The 12,736-nt window shown below is 39.8% G+C and overlaps 1 protein-coding gene across 1 annotated transcript in view; it reads left to right on the forward strand.

The window, feature by feature from the left end:
• MPDZ (multiple PDZ domain crumbs cell polarity complex component) overlaps positions 1–12,736 on the forward strand; it is a 97,383-nt gene that overhangs the window by 30,553 nt on the left and 54,094 nt on the right. The window contains exons 19-21 of the mRNA XM_039381950.1: positions 3,213–3,411; positions 6,045–6,086; positions 11,940–12,044. Coding sequence (XP_039237884.1) covers positions 3,213–3,411; positions 6,045–6,086; positions 11,940–12,044 — 346 coding nt within the window. The remainder of the gene's footprint in view (positions 1–3,212; positions 3,412–6,044; positions 6,087–11,939; positions 12,045–12,736) is intronic.

Here is a 12,736-nt window from a genome sequence, read left to right on the forward strand (position 1 = left end):
TGACTATTAAAGCTTAGCAATATTAAAGCATAGCAGTATAGCCCTATTATTAAAGCATAGCAGTATTATGGCATCTACAGCAATATCATCTATAGTAATATAGCAATCATTAGAGCATAAAGATAGCACTTAAGGAAATGCATAAGGGAGAGAGAGGGAAAGAAAGGATAAAGGTGGAAAGATCTATATAGTCACCACCTGTTGGATCCAGCAACGAAACTTGGCAGTTGCAGCGTCTGTGTGTTAGTTGAAGTGGTGATCTTGATCCGTTGGGGCTCAAAACTCAAAGAAGTTATGAGTTATTATGCACTTTCTTCTCAGGTGGGAACACCTTGTAGCTCCCCAGGGTGGGGAGTTTTACAATGGATGGTGTCATGGGCCATGCCATGAGCCTCCAGCATCTCCAAAGACTGTTGCAGCTGCTTGTTGTACCAGCATCAATCATGGTCCATCAGGGTCTAACATTTGAGATGTATAGCCCAGGCTAGATGTGCAGAGTTCATGTAAAGGCATTACACTGGCATGATAAAAGGGATTTTCCACCTTGCAGGACTTGCCTCTTAGCCTCTTCCCTTCCTCAGGCAGGCATCTGCACCCAGGATAGCTGGACAATGGCACGAACTTATCTGATCCTTTAGCAGTACTGGGGGGGCTGGGCTTTGCTGGGTGAGCAGCTGCTTCTTTTCAGTTTGCAAAAGTGTTTTAGTGATCTTGGAATGTGTAAATCATTAACTGTTTCAGTCTCTGACACCTACAGTTTGCAGCAGCTCTTCAAATCCGGCCACAGCTGGAACGCTAACATTTTGACTGTGATTTTTTAAGAAGACACCACCCAAATGCAGAAAAAGAGCTGAAATGCCATTGTCCTGTATAAATCATTTGGCAACTTACCAGTGGTATTTGCATTTTTAACCTGAGATTGTAGCTGTCCCAAGTGTGACATCAGCCTTACAGATTTGTAATGATGATGTCAGCATAGAAACAGGGGAGGGGTTTGTACGGGTCCATGTGATTTTTTTTTGAAGTGCTATTACACTACCCTCAGTTATGCATGTTTGTTACTGTCTTAACCAGACAGCTAAGTTAGGTTCAGAATTTCAAACCTCATTTTACCTCTTTCCTTAGCAGTTTTCTGTGCACACTGCTTGTATTCTGGTGGAGATCACCTTATTGCAGTTACGTTTGAATTCAGATCTGACTGAATAAAATGTATATGAGCAGCTCTGTCAAGAGATGGTTCTTGGAAGGAACATGTGAATGTAAAAAATGGGGCACTCACCCTGGGATGGCACCTGTGATGTGCTTAGTATTGTAATGTTACTGACCTGAGGAGTAGATGATATACAGTTTGCCTCTGCTTTTTCTAGTAGCAAGGAATAAATCAGTGGCATTTGTGTCTGTATTACAAATCTGATACACTCATCTCTAAATTACACCTGTCCACACCTACATTATTAACTGGTAAATAATACATACAAATCTCCAGTCAGTAGTAACACCATGTCCTTTCAGCAGTTTAATATAAAGGGTCATCATGAAGATGGGTTTTGCAGTTTTTCCAAAGTTAGACCTTGACTTCCACATACCCAAGTAGTGAAGTACATGTATTCCTATGTCTAAGAACATTATTGAGCAGTTTACTAGTCAGGGCTACCTTCTCATGCTTTAGACAACTATGTTGATCTCAACTGCAAGGGGATGTGAGGAACTAGCACTATTAAAAGATTCTTATTTTCTGAAAAGAGCCCTAAAACCCACAAATGAATATCTGAATTATGGTTATTCTTTAAATGTTTACAGGATTTTTTTTTTTTTTTTCTGAGACAAATATATAGTCAGATGTTTGTATGGTTGGCTGAGCCTGGGTAGCCTGGAATTAACAGCTGCCTTATAAACTGTGTTCAACCAGTCTGTTTCCCAAGTCTAAGTTCACAAAATAAAGAGTTCAGACTGTGTCTTCTGTAGCCATATTTGTATATAAATTGTTGGAATTTATTTAGCTAGTATTCTTGGAGGTTTTTCTCTGGTAGCTATCATCTTCTGTCCACTCACAGTCTGGACAGTAAGGTAAGCACTTGCAGACATACAGCTGCACTCCCAGTGCTTGCTGGCCTGATGTTTTACATTGGAAACCAGGAGAACCCAGTGGGGTAGTCACTGCCTCCTTCTCCAATACATATTCGTCTATAAGATGCTCTTATTTCAGGGGCTTTACCTTGTTAGCAAATGAAAACTTTTATGTTAGTGCACAAAGAAAAGTACCATGTTTGGCAGTAGTAAGATAGTGGAAGTCCTCTGGGTAGATTTAAGGGTCCTGAACCTACAGCTGCCTTTCCACTGCTTTAGTGAAGAACAGTTTTTCCTGAAACTGTTATCAGGGTTTGTTTCATGAGCACCAAGTGCCCTGCAAATAACCGTGACAACTCATGCATGTAAGAGCAGTCACAGACGTGTGAAGCCCAGCACAAGTAAGTCCCTGTGGGCTCCCCCTGGGGAAGGAGTGGTGAGAGAATATCTGTCTCATTTCCCATTAGTGAGAAGAAAGTGGCTTTAAAGGGTATTTGTAAATATAGAGAACTGGAGTCCTGCTGTGCCACAGGTGGGACCATGGTGTAACTCAAATAGTGCTTTGCTTGTATCCACAAGCAAAGCACAGACTCTCACAGAAATCAGGACAGTCTTCTGGCCTAAGCTGTGGCCCACCTAGGAGAGTGGTAAGGCAGTCGCTATCTTAGTGAGATCTGATTCAGGCTTTCTGTTGAAAATAAGTGTGTGTTTGTATTGGGCCTGTGCTCCTAATTACCTGTTTAATCATTTCACCCTTTTTCCAAAGAGAATCATCATAAACTAAACTGAAACGTATAAACTCGGTGAACCATCAGAAGAGGTGAATTTGAAGCAATTTCATTACCTTTTTTGTTTATTTTTTGCTTAAATTTTCCACTGTCTTAATTTTTTTATGTAGAGCCTAGTATGTGAAATGACAACAAGGTGAAGTAAAGGTACTGTGATTGCTATTTGTAATTGCTGTCTCCTGTTGGAGAAAGCAAGGGAATGCAAGGGAGAGTAAGAGCAACATTTATAGGTTTGCTTATATTGGCAGGTTGGCTGACTGACTTTTACCTCCCCTGTGGCCCAGGTTTCATTTCCTTGTCTTGGCACCCAGAGCTGAGGCTCAAAGACATTAATTGGTTCATGTGTTTTCACTCTAGGGATGACAGTAAGCTCCAATAAAGATGGCTTGGGAATGATAGTTCGCAGCGTCATCCATGGAGGCTCAATCAGTCGTGATGGACGGATTGGTGTGGGGGACTGCATCCTGTCCATTAATGAAGAGTCAACCACTAACTTAACCAATGCACAAGCCCGGGCTATGCTGAGACGGCATTCACTCATTGGACCAGATATAAAGTAGGTAAAGCCAGATGTTGAATTGTGGTAGGAAAAAGCTAATAATTGAAAATTGGTTATCTATGCAAGTATTTTAAGTGAAAATTTTGTATGTTCTTACACATGAATTTACCTTTAAGTTACAGCTTCAGCTGGATAATTCACCTTCAGATTACATTTTCATGAATTTCAAAGATAAAATCACTTGTGTGAGACTTTGGATGTTCTTAGGAAAATTACTGTCATGAGTAAGCATCATCATTACTGCTCTGCATGGTTTTACTGAAAGAATGGGGTTAGTCAGAATTTTGCATTCATTACTCTTCTAAAGAAAATAATTATTTCCTCAAGATGTTTGTGGTTCTTAAAGGAGGACTATCCTGGCCATTGCACAAGTGATTTCATTTGATCTCTACAATGAGTTTTGGTTTTGACTGCCAGACAGAAAGTATGACATATGATGTTAATGCAGAAAAATAATGATTAAAACGTATCAGTACAGCTGTGACAAACAGCAGAAACACCCTGTTTTCTGAAGTCAGTTCCAATTTTTTATCAGTACATAGAAAGAAACTCTTGCTCTTGTGCATAAATATCTGCTCTTGGGAGTACTGTTTTAAATGTGTAGTAATTAATACAAGTTTTGAGATACCCAGTTGATAAGAAAGTTTCTTCTCAAGTTCACACAATGTGCAGAATTTTAACTCTGCCTCAAAGTACACTTCTTTCTTGCTGTCTTTGTTGTGGAGTTAACTTTGCCCTCATACACCATCTAGAAATGAGCTTGTTCCTGAAGCTGTGGATGGTGCTGTAGACATGCCAATGCTGGCTTTGCAACTTCAACTTCAAAACCTAGTGACTGGTTTTCTCAGACCTGTGGTAACATGGATTGGGTCAGATAAACAAATGGGATTAATGGAGTTGTGGGTAATAGAAAGCCTCTGCTTATTTAAGATGGTGGCTTTGAAAGAGATCAGTCCAATCCCAGTGTGGTTCCGGGTAGTTGTGATTTCTATTAGTTCAGATTGGACAGCTGGGCATTCCATATTTCTGCAGAAGTATTCTACTTCGAAGAGACCTGGCGTTTTGGGAACAGGTGGTCAAAGTACCTTCACTGTGGGTTGTAGGTTTAATTGTCTGCCCCATAGTTGTCATGCCTTTAGGATTATGATTTAATGTAATGTTGTTGAAAAAAAGGGGTATGCTCATATAATGAATTACATTATTGTCAGTGTTGTCATGTATTTATATACTGACATGAGTCAGTGTTGATAAAATGTGTCCTTGGTTATTATTGTAGGCTTCCAAACTGTAATTCTAACTGTCGTGACTGGTATCAGTTGGTACGTGCATGTGCATGTGTGTGTATATATCTGCTTAGATACACAACTGCTGCAGCACCATTTTTCTATGAGGAGTCCTTTATTAGTGCTGTAGTTACATGATCAAATTACAGATGTGTTCATTATTTGTGTTTATTCTTTTATAGCTGCTGCGTTCTACACTGTTTGACTTCAGTTTTGTTTTATAGTCTTTTGCAGATACGTTGGAAATACTAAAATCTTGCCTTAGATGTGAATATTCAGATTTTCCAGAGAAAAGTGCATCCTCTTTCTGAAAGATTTTGCAGAAAAGGGGCAGATGCTATTCATATTTTTAATTAAGATTTTTGTGGGGGTTTTTTGTATTTATGTTCTTCAATTTATTACTATAATAAGGTTTTAAAGTGAGTGTCCTGATAATTCATGTTTTCTGGGAGGGATACACACACAGACACACACACACACATCTGTATATGTCAATTCAGAGCTAATGTGGTGCATCACCTTGCAGCATTTGTGATACAAGGGCCAGCATTTCAAATATTTAAATTGGATCTCTTAAGTGTCTTCCTTGGGAAGCAAGGGTACACTAGCACTTGGATGTGACCATCGAGATATCATTCTTCTCTGTCCTTATCGCAATATTGGCACCTTGACTTTTAGACTGAGCTTCTTTTGGCTAGCAGGTTGCCCCCAAAAAGTGATTAAGTAGGAATACTTTACTGTCAAAGCTGTATTTCAGCAGCAAACAGTATTTGCAGAGAAAATACAAAGCCATTACTACTGGCCATTTAATGGCTTTGTTAAATTTTATTAAAGGAAATTTGATTTTGAATAGGTCAAGAATCAGCAATCTGAGCTTCAGATTTGGGTAGTTAATTTTTTTCCCCTTCATGTGTGGTAAACCAGATGTATGGCCTTACCACAATGCATTCTGTTCCGTGTCTCACTCTACCTTGCCAGGAGCTTTTATATTTCTGTAATAATAGCCAGTGTTTTGTGCTCAGCAGCAGCTGCTTGTAACATCTGTCAGATAATTACTAGAGGTGTATTAGAATTCACCTGACTGAAGTGTGGGGATGAATTCCTAATCAAGAAGTAAGATAGACTGCAATTCCATTTTCCATGCCTGTTAATAATCACTGCTATAGACAATAATAAAGAGCAAATGCTTTCTGGGATGAAGCAGAGGTGGAATGGGAAAAAAAAGGACAAAAAAAAAGCAGCTCACACTTTTAACTACATAAATATACCTCTCACATTCAGCATGAGACATTAACATTTGTTAACACCATTGTAAAAAGATGCTGCATCGTATGCTTCACATTCTAGATCTTCTCCAGCACCTGCTGATGATCAGGCCCTCTGTTATGTGTGAGTATTGGCAATTCAGACACTCATTATGGCTCTATGTTGCAACTTGTCTCTAAAATCATTCCATGCTTTTATGACATCAATAGTAATGTCAGGGATATATCCAGATATAGGTACATATTCTCTCTTTCCTTGCGTATGTTCGTGTGTGCATGCACATGTGGCTGCACATGTGGATGTATATATATTTTTTTTTGATTAAAAAAGGATATGAGTGTGTGTGTATACTCGTATTTATATGTATGGTTTTCAACTTGAAGATTGGAGCATACTTTTTAAGTCTGAAATGAAAGTCCTGTATTCTAAAAAATTATGGCTAATATTTTTAAATTTTATCTGTGGCGGCCACCCAAGATGTGCTCAGAGCACGTGTGCATGTGTGTGTATGTGTACAAGGTTCACTGCTAGAATTGGCATGAGTACTTTGTACTGATATCTGGATTAATCTCAGTGTCATATTTTCTGTGGCACTTACATTTTACTTCATGTATAAAGAGGTTCAAAGTAAACCTTAAATGTTTGTTAGAGTAATGTGTCCTGAACATTTTCCATACTTCGTTACTTGGTTTGTTGGTGTTTCAAGGTTTCGTGTGGCTGTTAAGTCAAGCATGTGATAAATGTTCCTCTGTACTGCATGCGGTGTCATATTTACAAGATACTTTCATATGTACAACCATTGGTGTTTCCATTGTCACTGCTTTAGTTACTAGTGCATACCTCTGGGGTAGAAGTGGTTATATCTCTCAAGAAAGAAGACCAGAACACTTTCTCTTTCAAGCTATACAGCTGTGAAAGAGAGGAGATGGTTAAACCCGTCATATACTTTCCTTTGAAGTTGTTGAACTTCAACTTTTCTTGCAGCTAGGATATACAGCTCAGAAGTAAAACAGTAATTTACTTGTTTCCTGTTTTCTGTGTCTTCATCCCTGTTTTCTGGCATTTTTTACTCTTACTGTCTTCCCTGTAACTGTATCAAGGCAACTGCCAGTCTATTTTGCAGACAAACCATTCAGGTGCCAGAGTGGATTTTTATTTCCACTGTACAGCACAAGGTTCAACAGAGTCGGTCAGAGGAGCCCGATGCACTTCTGGGCCCCTCATCATCCCAGTCACAGGCTGACCTGTTCAGGATGATGCTGGATATCATCAGACCTCACTGTGGACCTCCAAGTGAGCTACAGTAGCAATCCAGCAAGTGATGGATTTTATAACTGGGGAGTGTCTGCTCATGAGTACAGGGAAAAGCACGTCTGCTCATGTTAAACAGGGAAAAAACTCATGTAAATTGAAGGTCTTTAATACAATGTGACCTTGCCAAGTGTTACAGAAGGCAAGGTTGAATGCCTCATAGCAAAGACTACTTTCTGGTATACATATTTCCTAAAACTGTAATTTACAGCAGAGAGAGGTTTTTTAAGTATAACTTTTCATTACAATAACATGCAAAAGGAGAGAGTGAGGACAGTCACATCAATAATACAGCTTAGATAAAAAGAGCAGGTAGGGAAACCTTTGCAATTAACTGAACTTTGGAAATCATGAGCAAGAAACAAAGGTGAACTATGCAGCATATAACTTTTCGCGTATTTGATCCATGTAATTTAGTTTTCTTTTCTATGCTATTTTTTGCAAAATGCAAGTGTTCTGGTTTATATTTGTGAAATAGCTGAAGCATTACTGAAATTTAGTTGTAGATAAGAATGAACAGTTAAAAACACGCTGGATGTTCCTTTGAGTGCTTTAAAATACACTATTCAAACTGTAGTTAAGCACTAGAATAGAAATAATGTATTTTTCCAAAGAGCTAATATGTAACAACTCCCAATGAGACTATCTAAATTTTACTCCATCTGTGAAAATCAATTAGGTAATTCAATTGCTCAATTTTAGATGCTTTTTTAAAAAATGGTGGAGTGAACTTCCCTCCTTAGCTCCTGTGCTGTACACAGAAAGGGAAGGTAAGGCAGCTTTTGGGAGATGTTACCAAGTAGTGTATGAGGCTCTTTAAGAGCATCCTTTGTGTCATATCTATTAAATGTTCCAGCACAATATCAGTTCCTAAATCATATAAAACAGTAGGATATCCCAGAACTTGGAGTGCACATGGTTTGCCTCACCCTTAGCTGACCTCTAATGCTGACATACGAGAGGTAAGGACTACTACTACCTTTGAACCTTGGCACCCTGCATAATTGCTTGCTGTGTGCCCCTTGCACAAAAGGACTAGACAAGAGTTGATAGATACTGGTCACTGTACTGTCAGAGATCACATTCTGCTGTATACATCCAGGCTGGATCTGGGCTTATCCCTTTCTTCTGTAGGAGTGTGCCATTCTCCTTTCCATACTTAGAACAGCTGCAGTTTAGCATAAAGGAGATTGTCTGAGCCTTCCAGTCAGCAGAAACATTGTTTGCAGTTCTGGGTTATTTTACTGCAGCTGTCTGCCAAGGGAAAATACATTATTTCCTACTTGTTTTTATAGGATGAAAATTGATGAATTTGATTGGGGTGAAACTGATGAATGTAACTTAATGAATGTTACATTTTCTTACATTGAAATGCAACTTGCACATCTTGTAGCTTTTGTAGAGGCAAGGTATTCTTATGGGCTTACTGGGTGGAGCTTCTGCATCAGCATTTGACCTGTGAGAGTTTTGTGAGCATAGTACTAGCACTTTGCTATATTTCAACACACCTGGAGTTTGAGGTGGCTAAGAAGTAGTAGTGATTATTTTCAAAAGTTTTTTCCTCTCTTGTTTCTTGATGTTTCACTGCTGGGTCTTCACAGAATAACTGCTGCATGTCATTAGTCTTTCCCAGTGCTAGAATGCCCTCAGGAAAGGCAGATAAGAGTCAGTGACCTTCTGCTGAGTGTTTGTTTTCTAGTGTATGCTAACTTCCCACCACTTCAAAAGGAAAATACTTTGTGTCAAGCACAGTAACACTTCAGTGCTTGAAAAAAAGGGCCAAAGTAGAACCTGGAGGAGATTGAAGGAAAAGCTGGTGATAATGTGGATGTTTCAGAAATTTCCATTAGAAGCTGTGGAGTTCCTTCTGTTCAGCACTTTCATAATGACCCTCTTTGCACTTTTCTAGATATGGTAAATGTGAGAGGAGGTAGGGAATGTGCTGGGACACAGACAAAGATGACAAATAAATGTGGTCATTAGGATAATTTTCGTAGAGTGCTTTGAACTGACAGCATTAGTCATATAAAAGTTCAGCAGCCTCATCTCCTCGGATGGTAAGATTGACGGAGAGATAGACAACAGGTCGGCAAAGGCATACAGTGCTTTTGGAAAACTCCACAAAAGAGTATGGCATAATAAACATTTGAAGAAAAGTACCAAGATCAGTGTTTACAGAGCCATGGTGCTGTCTACTCTCCTGTATGGTTCCGAATCACGGGTCATCTACCGCCACCACCTGTGTCTCTTAGAACGCTTCCATCAACGCTGCCTCCGTACAATCCTAAACATCCACTGGTCAGACTATGTGACCAATACATCTGTTCTAGAGCAAGCAGCAGTCACAAGTATAGAAGCCATGTTGATGAGAACACAGCTGCGATGGGCAGGGCACGTCTCCAGGATGAAGGACCACCGCCTCCCTAAGATCTTGCTTTATGGTGAACTTGCCACTGGCTGCCGCATGAGAGGAGCCCCGAAGAGAAGATACAAGGACTCCCTGAAACAACATCTCAGCCTTGGCCATATTGATCACCATAACTGGTCTACTCTGGCCTCCAATCGGGAGGCCTGGAGACACACCATCTATAACGCTGCTGTCTCCTTTGAGAACACACGCAGGATCACTCTCAAGGAGAAAAGGCAACGCAGAAAGAACCGTGTCTTGCAGAATTTACCATCTAAAGAGTCTTTCTACTGTGCCTTTTGCAATCGGATATGTCTGTCTCGTATTGGCCTCATGAGCCACCAGCGCGCCTGTAACAAATACGATTAGAGCCTTCCCAAATCTTCGTTCGCGAAGCCCAGCCATGATGATGAGCTGCTGTTTGATGCTTGCTGTATCCAGCAGAGAACCAGTGAGAGGGGGAATCAGTGGCAGTCAGGGTGTGACAGTGTGGTGGTTTGAAACTCTCAAGAATCTAATTTCTAAGTTCAAGCTCCCCTCCCACAGTTTGTCCCTGTGAGTGGGTTTATCGATGGTATGGACTTGATATCTTCTTCACTTCATGTGGAGAGTTTTCAGACAAAACACAACCATTCGTTATTGGGGGAAGGGGAAAATATTTACGAAGGTTTATTTATACACGCATATATATATTTACATTGAATTAAATTCCTCCTTTCCTTCAATAAAAGTCTAAGAAGAAAAGAGAAAAGTCTTTCTGTCACTCCTCAGGCCACAGTTTCTTCATTTCAGTTTTTTGTGGCACTGGTTAGTGTCCTTCATTTTTCTGAGGCAGCAGATTAAGTATGGCAGTCAGGATTTTTGTTTTTATTTTGTGGAAATTCCAATCCTGAGTCCAAGCCTTCGGGGGATTTTTCTTGGAAACCTTCACTTCTCTTGGGTTAGAGCATTTAAGGCAGCTTTCAGTTCAGTCTTACCAGAGCTCCTCTGCCCTTTCTCAGCTTGCTAGCATGGTAGCAGCAGCAGAGGGCACGGCCACCTCCTCTGCATTCCGTCCTGGTTCAGCTCTCAGGACAATTCAGAGTTTTTCAGCTCCTTTCTTTCTCTCTCTAGCTGCTGTTGCATTTCAGGACTCCCTAAGGGTTTGGAAGTTCACTTTTCCTCTTCAGGAGGTCTCTGGGTTTTGGGAAAGTGATACGGTCAGACAGAGAACTTCAGTCAGGGAATGACAGACAGGAGACAGCTCCAGGTTCGAGCCTCAGAGCTGAAAGAGTCTCTCCTCAGCAGCTTACACATCCTTGTGAAGTGGTCCAGATTTTTTTTTTCCTCTGTGTCTTCTGTGGGGAAATATGTTAATTTTTCTTTTAACAATGTGATGTATGAGTAGACAGACTTTTTTTTCCCTTGTCTTTTTTCCATTAACCTTACTTCTTGGCAGACTTGGATCTGATAATAAGCTGCTTTTTGTACAGCTAGATGCTTTTAAGAAGACAAAACATCATTAAAGGAGGGCCATCTAAGTAGCCCTGTTTATATCATGGTATCCTTTCGCCTATAGAGTGGAGTTTTTAAAGAAATATTCTTCATGTCTTAATCTTTTTTTCCTTCCTTTTGTTTCCCCCTCCCCAGTCTATTGGACCATTTCTGTTTCTGGCATTCAAACATCGAGTAGAGTCTGCATGTCATTTGGTTGGTGAAACATGACTATCTGACTGTCCCAAACTGCCTAGAAGTGCATGAAGGGGTGGAGGAAGGAGTTGAGCAGGGGATTGCTCCCTGGAGCATAGGTGGTATGCTGTAACACATTTGTATGTCCAAATCTGTGGACAAAATAAATACAAAAACACATAGGAAAGCACAAAACCTCCTACAAGCCAACTTTCAGAAACATTTTCAGCAGTCCTTTAGTGTGGTAATGGTGCCTCAAACTTCACAGATCCTTCAGTGTTTGTCTTTCCTTGAGGACTCTCTATTTAACTGAAGCTGGATTGTCTCAACACTCTTGTCACTGTTCAAGCACCATTTATTTTAATTACAGAAATATATGTGCTGTTCAGCTACTTAATTTGACTATAAATGCATATTTGTTGCAAAGTCACAAGGTATTCATATAACAGCTTACTCCCAATGTACTTGCATTGTGCCTTTGAAGTCAATGAAGTAGTCTTGAGTGGCTTCCTCATATCCATACCTCACACCCACCAAAGGGAGGACCAGCAGTCCTCATGCTACTTTAATCATGTCCCATTTTATTGCAGTATTACATATGTGCCAGCAGAAAATTTAGATGAGTACAGGGCCGGTTTGGGACAAGAGACAGAGGGAGCTGTGCCACCTGAACTTTTTCCATCACATATTGTCAGGTGAGTCAAAAGGCTTATGGTTTTCTCCCACAGAGCTCTCAGACGCAGCTCTTCCCATACGCTTTACTTATATTGGGAAGATAAGTTTTGGTTTGGAAGAGATGAAAAATGTGTGATTTTCTTCAGACCAGCAGCCATTACAATAAAAAGCTGTTCAGAATACAATTTTTACTTTGACTAGAAAATTTTTTGAACATTTTTTCAAGGTTTGATCTGTTTCATACTGTTTGATTTGCCCAAAAAGGAGATTGAATTCTGTTTCATCCTAAATTTCTCTTAAATACCATGGAGTTTGATTTACATGTTGCCACAAATACTCAGTATTTTCAACATAAGAATTTAGTATTGATGGTCTTCCCAGAATGTAAGTGGAAAGAACTAATTCTGCCATCCTTTCCTTGAGTTTCAAAAATTCATTGCAGTTACAGTCCAAAATTTCAAAGTGACTAATAATATTTGGGTTTTTTTAAAATTCATCTCCAAAAGCAGTGACATTTTTTAAGTGCTGTTGTTGTTATTTATTCCATTTTGAAAACAGTCAGTAATTACCTTTAGCTCTGATTTGGTTCTTGTTCCAAATTGCATAGTCTTTTATTCTGTGGTTGTGGATAGCGACTTCATTGCAGAAAAAAGTGAATGGGGAATCCCCAAACACCAAATGTATTCTAACAGACATCTGAAGAAGAAATTCC

Source organism: Pipra filicauda, unplaced genomic scaffold (genome assembly GCF_003945595.2).
Source record: "Pipra filicauda isolate LSUMZ 115617 unplaced genomic scaffold, ASM394559v2 scaffold24_size8852520_pilon, whole genome shotgun sequence".
Classification (NCBI taxonomy): domain Eukaryota; kingdom Metazoa; phylum Chordata; class Aves; order Passeriformes; family Pipridae; genus Pipra; species Pipra filicauda.